The 12,596-nt window shown below is 38.2% G+C and overlaps 1 protein-coding gene across 1 annotated transcript; it reads right to left on the bottom strand.

Annotated features, from left to right (window-relative positions):
- Positions 1 to 1,912: 1,912 nt before the first annotated feature.
- GPR33 (G protein-coupled receptor 33) lies at positions 1,913 to 3,246 on the bottom strand. The gene has a single exon (XM_077126500.1). It carries the CDS (start codon positions 3,244 to 3,246, stop codon positions 2,224 to 2,226), a length of 1,023 nt encoding a protein of 340 aa, XP_076982615.1. The 3' UTR covers positions 1,913 to 2,223.
- Positions 3,247 to 12,596: the final 9,350 nt, after the last annotated feature.

Raw genomic sequence — 12,596 nt, 5'->3', positions numbered from 1 at the left:
AGAAAATTTGTATAACTTGCCCCAAAGAAAATTCCAAGCTAGAGACAAAGCCAGGCCACCACCCATTTTTTTCTGATTACAAGTTGAATGCCATTTTAATTTTCACTCTTTATGTGGATCCTGACATTCCTTAGTTCCTCTGTTTGAGTTTTTCAGCCAAGAAGGTGTCTCCAGGTGAAATAAATGGACCAGGTGGATCTGGGCTCAAAGCCAACCTTGCTACCGCCTCGTGGTGACCTTGAGCGGTCAATGTAGTCCTTAAGGGCATAGATTATAGTATCAGACTGCTTGAGTTTTTTATACTGGCTCTTCCAATGGCTTACCATGTAACCTTGAGCAAGTGACTCAGTTTTATAGTCTGTGAAATAAAGATAATAATGGGACCTACTTCATAGGGTTGCTGTAGGACTAAATAAGTAAACTACTCTTTGAAAAGCACTTTGAATCATGCCTGGGTACAAGATAAGTGAGATATAAATATTTAAAAAAATAAAAATCTGGTTTAATATTATTAGCTCATACCTAAAATTATTTTCTAAATCTTATATTGTGATTATCCAATTTTCAGTAAATATCTTTTAATGGATATCCATTGTGTATAAAGTTATGGAAAAGAATACTGTAATTGATAGTAGAGAGAAAAAGAATGAAGCTACATTAAAAAGCCCCAAAACTAGACTTGAAGAAAAAAGACAATTTAGATCATAACTTTATATGGGCGTAAGGACTCACAGCCTATTGCTAACAAACACCACAATAGTCATGCATTCTAGAGCAAGTTCCTTGTTTGTTACTGTAGCAGGTTTGTGTAGAGAGACAAAGGACCCTCTCTGTAACTGCTATGTTTCTAAAGCACAATTATTGTTTCAGAGAATCATATGTTCTATCCAACAATTTTTCTTTCTTAAATCCTGCATCATAAAACCTCTGTGGGTTTGTCAAGATCTGGGAGAGTTTAGAGAGGGAAAGAAGCACTCTCTTCTTTCCATTGCAGGGACACTCAGAGCCACAGCCTGGCTCAATCCCTCCCTTCCATCATCAGGAAAAGTATTCGGGCTCCAAAAGCTTGAAATAGGGAAATGAAAGTTTTCATCCACCCAAAGCTTTTGTCCCTCTTATTCAAAGTGAGAGAGAACATGCCCCAGTTGCTAAAGAAAGCCCTGATGCCAAGTCAGTTAGCAGGATTTCTGCAGCATCAAACCACTGTAAATTTCCCTCAGGAAAAAAAAAATTGGCAATGATTGTTAATTTCCCTTCATTTCTGTAAACTACTCGGAATTAACATCATCCATTTTGAGGATTGCTGTGTAGGCTATATGTCTGTACTTTGGAATGGTTTCGGCTAAGTTAGCTGGCGTATTGAGGGACTGAGTGTGGGTCATGGTGTCAATATCTCCATGCTCTATCATTTGAACTAACTAGATAGGAAAAGTTTAAATAAAAGACAAAGATACAGGTCAGTGATGCTATGTGTTCCCACCTAACTTAGGTGCTGTAATGTATTATGCAAAGCTTGAAGCAAAATTTGAAAACTAAAGAAATCAATATCATTACTGCTATTGTTATTCTAAAATTAAATATACAATAACATTAACAAGGTAGAAGTTAAGCTTTATAATAGTTTTAATCTCATATTTCAGAGACAGCTTAACCTATAGTTACTGAAAAGAGACTCTTAAAAATGTCTTTTTACTTAAAACATTAAAACACAATTGTCTTAGGGGTGCACGCATAGTTCAGTGGTTAGCGTGCCTGCCTTTGATGTGGGAGACCCAGGTTCGATTCCTGGACCATGCACCTCCCCCCCAAAAAAATAAAGTTGTCTTCATATTTTAACATCACGATGAAAAGACGATGCCTTATCATATCCATCTTAAATTTTGTCCACACCAGGTAGGTAATTTAGGTATTATCTAAATAAAGAGGGGGCTCTCTGCCCATATGTCTATTTCCTAGAAGATTCTGTGACAGAAAATTCAGATCCATGGATACTACTGGCATTTATAAATTGATATTCCTATAGCCTCAAAAATCAGAGGTTAAGAATTGCACTTGCAATAATCACCTATTGCTTGCTTTCTTACAACCCTGCTTAATATTTGGAAATCTAACAGCTTAGAAACTTCTCTAGTATAGGGTCTATATTGTATGAAACCAGAGGGTGTATCTCTGGTGGTACAATTGATGAAGAACCCATGTTTGCTCAGGGATCTAAGTTTGGATTTATGCTCCTGAATTTAGGTTGTAGGTCCCTTGTGCTGAAATATCCTCACTAAATGTTGACTCAAACAGAGCAAGAATGGACTTCTTGAAAACTCTTTTAAAGTCCTCCCCAATAAATAGGTACAGTGTGGGAGAAAAGATAGTATTGAAAGAAACGGTTATTGCTGTGAGTATCAGAGTAAACTGTAAAGATAGCAAATGGTTCTTGGTGAGCATTAAACCCTGGTATATATGATAGGGCATCCAGCACACAAAGAAAGAGATGATGGCAGTCAACATGACTTTGAAGGGCTTACTGGACTTAACCAGACCCCTCTCTTTCATCTTTTGGGCGGCTCTTCCATAGCAAAAGGTGATGATGAAAAAAGGCAGAAGGAAACCGAGCAGGAAGCGGCCGGTGAAGCAGGCTACATGAATCCATTTCCTCCATGCTTGTATCTCTTTGCTTTGCCAGTTAGCAGACAAAACATAGTTATTTCGGCAGATCACAATACCTTTAGGGTCATCATGTGTCTCTCTGAACACCAAGTAGGGTAGGCTAAGGGCAACGGCGGAAGTCCAGACTCCCAGGACAACACTGGAAGCCCAGCGTGGGGTTCGGCGTCGCTGTGACCACACCGGGTGAAGAGTGAGAAGATAACGATCAAGACTGATGAGCGAGAGGAAGAAAACAGAGGCGAACATGCCCACAGATAAGGCTCCATTGAAGACCTTGCACATGGCTGTTCCAAAGCTCCAGTGATTGTCCTGAAGGTAGGAGGTGGCCTTAAATGGCAGAATCAATGTTGAAATGAAATATGAAAGAATGAGATGAAAAAATAAAAAAGTATTCACAGTCTGCTTCATTTTGAATCTTAGCACCCATAGATAGAGGCCGTTGGTGATGGTGCCGATTACAAATGATGCCAACAAGGAAAGGGCAATGATGGACCTGGCTTTTGAGCCAGGATCTGGAAAGCGAGTGCTGTTTCTTACTAAAGGAGAGACATTGATCAGGTAATCACTCGAGTTGATCAGATCCATAATTACCTGTGAAGTGAGAAACAGTGAAAACAACAAAAAAGAAGCAAAGGAAAAGGTTAATGTAGAGGCTGAAATGATAATTTTTGCATTACAATAGCCCAAATGGCAATATTTTAATAATGCCAAACACAGTATTTCTACAATAGCGTAAATCGAATAATATTTTCTCTAAGGCTCATATTTTTATGATGTATGAGGAGTTAAGATCAGATCAATTTAAACATCAGAAATGGAAATACTGCAGATGAAATGAAGTCAATGTGAAAGAAATAAAGTTTGGGATATTTTGGCAATTATTAAGTAATTAACTTAGGTAACTAAAAGTCTTTTATTTAGACATTAATCAGAAGTCTGACTTTTCTTGATGGGCACAGCTTCTTTATAATAAAGAATGTAGAATCAGTTTTACTTGACTAAGACTTGATTGGTGCAAATGTTGCTAATTGGATAACAAAATCAACAGTATATGTTGCTAATTAGTATTCATGGGAACCTATAATTAGATTTCTCATGTGAGCTAACAGTATGTAGTAAATGTTATTATCTAGTATTCACTCAGCATCTAACAGTAAGAACTGATATTCATAATGGGAGTCCTAGAGAATCATAACATTGTAAAATGCCTTCAGAACTGCCAGTGAAGAGGAAAGAATATTACAAAGAATACTTTGTAGAATATAGTAATAGTTCTTTCTTACCTGGAGAAGAAAGGACACAGAGAAGTCGAGGAATTCGTATTTATCCAGGACTTATTATATGGAAGGAACTTTATATAAAAATGTCTATTTTGGGGGCGTGAGGGTAGTTCAGTGGTAGAATTCTTGCCTGCCATGCGGGAGACCTGAGTTCGAGTCCCAGTCCATGCATTTCCACCCCGCAGAAAAACAAACCAGTGAAACAAACAAACAGAAACCAAACAAAAATTCAACAAATGGTGCTGCAATAACGGGATACTCACATGGAAAAATAACGAAATGTGACCCCACCATACAGCAAACAAACAAAAAAAATCTACGTTATTTCTCAAAAAGCCTATGAGGCAAATATTTAAATAGAGGAGAAAGTGAGGCTTAGAAGGGTTAAATTTCATACTTATCCACATCCCCCACCATGGTTCCTCCCTTGTGGCAGGTGGGGAACCCCACCCCTGTTCCATGTTACTTCTTTGAAAATTGATAATGTGTATATAGCATTTTTGATAATCCTCCTTGAATTAGAATATTTAATTATCTAAAATATTTCATATCTTGATTATGTCAGAAAACAGTTCCTATAGTGTTGAAATCAATACTTGAGAATGTTTTTGGAAAATGGCTATGTCAAATCATCTCACAAACTGGTTTTTGATACACTGAAATTTCCCAAGAATGGAAATTACTAATGATGCTTTTTTTTTTCACTAAGGAAAAGCATTCTAAGAATATATAGAGAGAAGAAATAAAAACATTGATATTCACAACTGCAACTGCCTTAAGTTAGTTGTGGCATTTAAGGGAGTTGCAAAAATTTTCACTATCGTAGATAAATGGTTCTTTCTTCAGGAAAATGCTATAGTCATCTGCTCTGGGAATAAAAAGGAAAGTTAGAGGGAGTGGAATGGATGGGCAATGGCGAATCAAACAGTGGGAACCTGAGGTAGAGGCTGGTACCATGAGAAGAGGGAGGAGAAGAAGTTAGGAGGTCTTCATAGAAGGGGACGGGAAAGATGTGGTGGGGCATTAGGAGGCCTGAAGAGGAGAAAGGGCCAATGAGATGTTCTGAGAAGTAGAAATGACACAGGGGATTTCAAAATAGGAATAGCTAATACTCAATTCTAACACATTTGCTATGCTTTGATGTGGTGTAATGCTCTTTTCCCTGTTAACCCACAACAGTCTTGTGTTGGGGAATCAAAAGAGGGCTTGTGTTCCTTCTCTGGATGGTGTGGGAGGAGAGAGGAGGCCAGCAGAAGTGGGTGAGAGGACAGTGCTATGATGAATATGGTGAAACCTGGGTATAACAGACAAGAAGAGACACAATCCCTTGGAGAATTTCCAATACTGTGTGTCTGTGATTTCCGCGTGTATATATCTGTGGTGTGTGTGTGTGGTTATATTTGTATGTATTTGTGTATGGTACCTCTGTGCGTGTGTTTATCTGTGGAGAGTGTGTATGGGCACTGAGTGTATGTCTGTGGTGTGTGCGTGTGTGTTTTTGTCACCCCTTTGTAGATGCGTATGTGAGAAACTGGGTACCTGAGTTACAGGGAAGATTTTTTTAAAATTGTATCACTGAGCTCTAAAAGGGCATCTGAATATAATGCAGGGCTTAAGCAAAAGCAAAGTAAAAATAGGGTGCTATAAGGGAATTCTACATTTTATGCACAATTTTTCTGTAACCCTACAACTTCTCTAGTAAAGCAAGTTTAAAAAAACAGTAAAACGTTTACTGTCAATGTTGGGAGAAGTCATGAATACCATATGAGGTTTCCTAGAAACTTGATTTGTTGTACATAACCAGGAAACTCCTTTATTCTTAAAACCTTATAAATAACTTTAAAGCACTTGGGTATAAAGCAGTAGGTCAGAGTTCAGCAAAGACCTGAGTTTGGATCCCACGTCCCCCACCTAACATTTCTGTAATTCTGGATACTAAATTCTTTGAGCCTATTTTACCTTCTAACCCTCAATCAGTTTTTATAAGGAATAAATGAGATAATGCATATAAATTACTTAGATCCCTGCATGGCACATAGTATGTGTTCAATAAATATGTACCTATTATTTTTTTTCAACTCGCTATAGTATTTTAAGGTCTGTAGGGGCCTCATTTCACCCTTTTAATGCTGCAGCCCAGGTATTTTTCTCCCTAGAGCATCTCTACTGAATTCTGGAGTCCCAGTACTCCCCAGGTCTTTCTGAAAAATCTAAACATCTTTCTATTTAGGCTGAAGCTCTGTCCTCCAGATACTCAAATATATGGTCATTTTGAGACCTTGCTAAAGTGGCTATCAGGAAGACCTCACCTTGTCTGGGAACATCGAGCTGGTGTGGGGGCCACAGGGACCTCTGGAAACTGATCTGGAGCAAGCCTAAAGGATCTGTTCAGATGACAGCGCTTGGATAAACTTGCTGACCCAGGGCCTCTTACCTGAGTGTGGTATCTTCATGCCAAATGGCCTTGGGCAGCCAAACGGACTCTATCTCAGCAATCTTCTCTTTAAGGACAGAGGCAAAATTGGTGGTCCTGTCTTACTTTCATTTGCCTTTCTTCTTGCTGACGTTACCCAACCTTGAAACTATTGTTTAAGTAGTCAGTGAGGTCTCCTTTCTTTCTCTTGGTTCCTGTTTCTGTGAAATGGGCGGCTGTTGAGGTAGAGTTAGAGATGTGTTACTTCTTCAAATCATTTCTCCATTTTTTTTATGGTCAATTAGTTTTTAAAATTTTTTATTCTAGTAACATATGAAATGCATATCAATTGATTTTTTTTTGTTTTTTTAACTCGTATTACAGATGGCTTTTTTTTTAATTCAACATAGCAATATACAAACACAAACATTTTTACCATATGATCATTCCATTCTTGATCTATATCCAATAACTCACAATATCATCACATAGTTGTATATTCATCATCATGATTATTTCTTAGAACATTTGCATCAATTCAGAAAAAGAAATAAAAACAAAACAGAAAAAAATTCATACATATCATACCCCTTACCTCTCCCTTTCACTGATCACTAGCATTTCAATCTACTAAATTCTCAATTGATTTTTTAAAAATTTTTATTAATTAAAAAAAAATTACAAGAAAGAAACACAAACATTCCCAACACATACACTCAGCAATTCACAATATCATCACATAGTTGCATATTCATCATCATGATCATTTCCCAGAACATTTGCATCAATTCAGAAAAAGAAATAAAAATACAACAGAAAAATAAAACAAAAATAGAAAAAAAAATTTTTACATACCATATTCATTTCTCCATTTTAAGGGGGATTTTAAAAACTCCATAAACGAAGTCATTCCAGTTAAGGTAAAAAAGTTCATTTCAGGAGTTAAAACACTGATTTAAAAAGATACTTTGTTATATTCAGTCATCCAACCAGGCACCCACTTTGCCTACATTCCAGGGTGTCCATTAGCATATGAACGGATGGCTTTGGGTACATAGGAAGTTGGTAAATATCAGTTATGGAAAAAATAGAATCTGAAAATGAGTTTATTCTAATCTTACTGCAGAGAAAATGGTCAGAAAGAAAACCGAAAACATGTTTTGCATTAAATTGGAAATTGATATTAATATTGTGAGATCCGAAACATTAATATTATTAGTTCAGAAAGATGAAAACTGACAGGCAATATGATCTGCATTTGTAAAGCTGTTGAGAATAATTGGGAGAACATTGAGTTGGACACCATGTCCTAGAAGACAAACTCATTTTAAGAAAATTCTACAGCACAGGTAATACATTTATGAGCCGTTACTGACAGAGTCTTGCTTTTAAATTTTCGTCTCTCCAATCCATCTCTGAACTTTTTAATATTAGCCTCTGCACAGATGTCAATGTCCTGATTTTCTTCCTGCTTGATTTCTTCTCTCTCTCTTCACCGCCAGGGGGAGAAAATAGATAAAAACCATGGGAGGAGCTCAGGAGTCAAAATCATTATTTACTCTGTGTTAGACTTAGAATTTTAAAGCTTTTGTATTAGACTGTAGTCTTATTTAAAATAGGCTTAAATTTTAGTTCATAATTATTTGTGCCTGCGACTTTCAACCAAAGAACTGATTTCTGCTTCAGGATAAGGATTTGTTTTTAAACTTGCTATTGCATTTAAAAAGGGATTTTTAGACAGGTTTTCATACCCTTTGGGTTAATTCACAGATTTGGAAGCAATCTGATATATTAGTTAGTTCAAACCTATTAGTTCTGGAGATTAGTAAATAGACACAGAGAGGTTAAGTGAATAATTACAGATGTTCACCAAGAAAAGAGCCAATGACTCCTTACAACGCCCTATGCTCATCAATTTTTTTCAACTTTTTTTATTGTAGAGTATAACATATATACAAAGCAAAGAAATAAAAAAGCAATAGTTTTCGAAGCACTCCTCAACAAGTGGTTACAGGACAGACCCCAGAGTTTGTCATGGGCTGCCATACGATCCTCTCATAGTTTTCCATCTAGCTGCTCTAGAATATAGGAGGCTAAAATATTTTTTTATCATCACGATTGAATTCTTTTTCTTCTTTTTTTTGTGAAAAATAACATATATACAAAAAAGTTATAAATTTCACAGCACCACGATTAGTTGTAGAACAGATTTCAGAGTTTGGCATGGGTTACAGTTCCACAATTTTAGTTTTTACTTCTAGCTGCTCTACAATATTGGAGACTAAAAGAGACATCAATTTAATAATTCAGCATTCATATTCATTTGTTAAATCTTATCTTCTCTGTATACTCCACCGCCACCTTTGATCTTTCCATCCCTCTCATTAGAGGCGTTTGGGCTATGGCCATTCTAAATTTTTCATATTGGGAGGGTCTGTCACTAATATGGGGTAGGGAGATGGAACGATCTGATGTTCTGGAGAGGCTGAGCTAAGTTTCAGGACTTATCTGAACCAGGGACCCATCTAGCGATTGTAGGTTTCTGGAAAGTTACTCTAGTGCATGGAACCCTTGTGGAATCTTACATATTGCCCTAGCTGTTCTTTAGGATGGCTGGAATGGTTGTGGTTGGCAGGTTATGATAAGTAGTAAGGTCTAACTGAAGCTTGCATAAGTACGCTCATCAATTTAAAAGGGATTTGACCAGGTTCTTCCTCCTCTCCTTCCATTCTCTATTTCATAATTTTAGAATTAGTAAAATTCATAAATAACAACTCTATTAGGGACTAGTGCTTATTTCCTACCTTCCCCTTCCCCTCCCCCCCCCCCCCCAAAACTAACATGCACAGGGACTGGTATCACTATTAGATGATCTAAAATTTAGTTCTACAACTTCCTTTGGAAATATTCTCATTAGCAACTCTGACCATTGCTGCAAGGTTATTTCATGTCTGGTTGACTAAATCATCAGTCAGCTGATTGCTTCTGTGGCTGATTACATGTGAAATCAACTAAGGTGTGCTTCCCCCGCCCTCCCCCCCATGAGTAATCCAATCAGTTGAAGGCTTTTAAGGAAGAAGAGAGACTCCACTGCTTCTTCAGCCAGCGAGCCCCTCCTGTGGAATTCATCCAGACCCCTCATCAGAGCCACCAGCCTCACAGCCTGCCCTAAGGATTCTGAATTCTTCCAGTCCCACGGTTGTGTGAGACCCTTTTAGAAATCTCATATTTATAGATCTCTCCTCTTGGTTCTTTTCTCTAGAGGACTCTAACACAACTCTTTTAGGAAATATATGGTATTTGAAGAAGTAACTTCTCTTTTGTGTCTTTGGTGCTATGGCTACATTCAGTTCACTTTTCATATTTCAAGTCAGGTAATTTCAAGAAAAGAACTCATGGAAATTGGAAGTGTTTCACGTGGTTTTGGTGCAACCACAGTATGAAGTATATTGAAATGTAGAAGTAGGTGGCTTTGCTTAATCAAATGCTCAAAAGGCTAGGAATTCATAGATGCATATACATTTTAGAGTTGAAGGAGCCAAGGAGATATTTGTCTAAGCCTTGATTCTATAGGTGAAGAGAATGAGACCCATAAGAAAAGATACTTAAGACTTTGTCCTAGATTCCATGGTTGGTTAATATAGGAGTTGGGCATCTCCTCTCCTAGTCTAACAAGTTTGCCAAAACAAAAACTAGAAATACTAATGCACTGCTTGCTTAATTGATTACACAAGGTAGTCTAGGATAGGAGGGAAAAAAACCTAGGTACAAACCTCAGCACTGCTACTTACCGTGTAGATATAACTTCTCTGACTCTATCTCCTCATTTGTAAATGAAAAAATTACCACTCCTGAAGTATTTGTGTGAGGATCAAATGAGAGACTATATGTAAGGGCTTGTAGGATAGTGTCTGGTGGGTGGTAAGTGCAACATAAAAGATAGCTATTACTAATATTTTGTAAGTTGTAACAGAGAGCACCAGAAAGTTCAGGGGGCTGGAGCAAATTTTTGCACAATGGAATTCAAGAACTGTTTGTTAAGTATGTAACATGTGACAGATGGTGTTTGAGACTGGGGAAAGAAAAGTGAATAATTCAAAGTAATTGCTTGTGATGTTTATAGTTATTAAGGAAGGTGATACCTGAATAGAATAGCTTAGGAATCTTGGGGAAAGGATATTCTAGGCCTTGGCAACAGTATGCCTAAAGAGGTAGCAAAAGAGTCGTTCTTTATTGTCTGGCCTGGTTTTGTACTTTTTGAGATCCCTGTTCATCATCCCCAACTTCCCAGCAGTGGGAACAAAAATGCAGATAGTTTTCACTGTTCCTGGGATGACATCACCTGGATCAGAATCACCTGGGGAGCGTTTGGAAGTGTGGTGTGTTTCTCAAATGCAATAAATTTATATAGCATTTACTGAGGGTTTCCAAAATTTGAAGCACTGTTCTGGGCACAAGGGATACAGAGGAAATAAGAAGAGCTTTGTTTTCATGGAGTTTACATTCTAGGAACAAGGTGGACAATAAACGAGTAAGTACTTAAGAGAAAAATCGGTTAACACTACAGTGCTACGCAAAGTATTAAAACATGGAAATGTGATCAGTGACTAAATGGCTAGTCTAGTTGGGGCAGTAGGGAAAGGCCTCTCAGTAGGTGACATTTAATGTGATTGGAATGACAGCAAGAAGGCAACCATACAAAGATCAGGCAGACGGGCGATGCCCTCGTCCTAATTCATTTCTTGCTCCATGTCTGTTTCCTTATTCAACTTCCTATCTGCTCTTGCCCTCCTCATTGGGTCTCCTCATTCATTAAAATCTTTGGCTCATGACTTTCCAACTTCATTCCACAGTTTATAGCTTAGGTTAGGGTCCTAACCTTCCTAAGGTGCGGTCTTTGTTATGACAGCATTCCTGGAAACAGGAATTCAGCTTTATTCAGGGGATTCTTTCCTGGGATCTGTTCTCAGAAGAGGACCTGATTGGACACAGTCTGCCACAAGGTGTCCCAGATCCTCTCCATGTCTAGACAGGGTTTCTGGATATGCAAGCCGGGTGTATCTGGAGAAGAGGCAGGAGGTGAGGCTGGGAAGTCAGTGTAGATTTTGATCGTAAAAGTCCTAGGATTCAGGTTCAGTCTCGGGGGAAAGAAGGCTGGGCTTTGGAGTACAACTTAAAATGTAGGCCTCGAAACAGGTGCAAAAGAATGAAGGCTTTGAATAGAATTGTTTCTCTGCAAATTCAAACCCAAAGTAATCTTCCGAGAGTAAACAGAGGAGGGGTATTGGAGTGTGTTGAAAGGTTGGAATTTCCATGAAAATAACAAGAAACATATTAAAAGATTAGCAAATTATGTTAAGGGTCTGTTTGAGATTAGGGTCCACTTATTTGTGGGTCTGCTCTCCTGGGAAAGGGGGAAATACCTTACTGCGCACATTTTAAATTCTGGGCAGCTCACTCTGTTACAATTGCTTCCAACCTGGGTGTAGAAGCAGAAGTAGATTGCCAAAATATTCAGAGCTGACTCTCCGAGGAAAGGAAGCCAGCTGAGTTGAATATCTGACAAGAGGGTGTCTGAAGTGATGTTGTTGGGGGTTTAGGGCTGAATAGGGAATGTGCAAAACCATGATTTGATAGATGGGGAGAAAAGGGGAGGCTGAGGGAGAAGAAGTCTTAATGCAGGTGGAATAAGGTGTGTGTATATACGTACAGAAGACTGTAATTTGAGTGCAGGATATTGGAGTTTTACATTGCCAAGGTGTAACCATTCTGTGGAATGGCATGGTCCCCAGGTATGGCAAAGGAACTCAGGTAGTAAAACAGAGAGAACAGTCCAGGATTGACATCAAAACTTGAAACTAAGGTATTGGATGGTCTTTATCCTAAAAGCAGTGGGACATCATGGGAAGGTCTTAAGTAAGAACTGATATGATCAAAGTCATGGTTTAAAAGGTTGCCCTGTTTGAGGTAGAGAATGGATTGGTGCAGGTAAGAGTAGACATGGGGAGACCAATTACCATAGCCTGGGTTTTCCCAGAAGTAAACACAAAGACAAGGATACTAGTAAAAGTAGTTTTTTTGGGAAATAATCCCAGGAAACCCAGGTGGGTGTTGGTGAAGATAGCTAGTGAAGGGTTGGAGCAAATAATGAGTGAATTATTAAATAAGTTTCTGCTGTGGGTAGCTGAAGCTTACTCTCACTAAGCATTGAACACATTACCAGGTCACTCTACGTAAGGGGC

Source organism: Tamandua tetradactyla, chromosome 14 (genome assembly GCF_023851605.1).
Source record: "Tamandua tetradactyla isolate mTamTet1 chromosome 14, mTamTet1.pri, whole genome shotgun sequence".
NCBI lineage: Eukaryota > Metazoa > Chordata > Mammalia > Pilosa > Myrmecophagidae > Tamandua > Tamandua tetradactyla.
This window is presented reverse-complemented; position numbering and strand designations above follow the sequence as displayed.

Coding starts and splice junctions, on each gene's coding strand:
- GPR33 (XM_077126500.1), bottom strand. CDS start 3,246: ATGGATCTGATCAACTCGAGTGATTACCTGATCAATGTCTCTCCTTTA.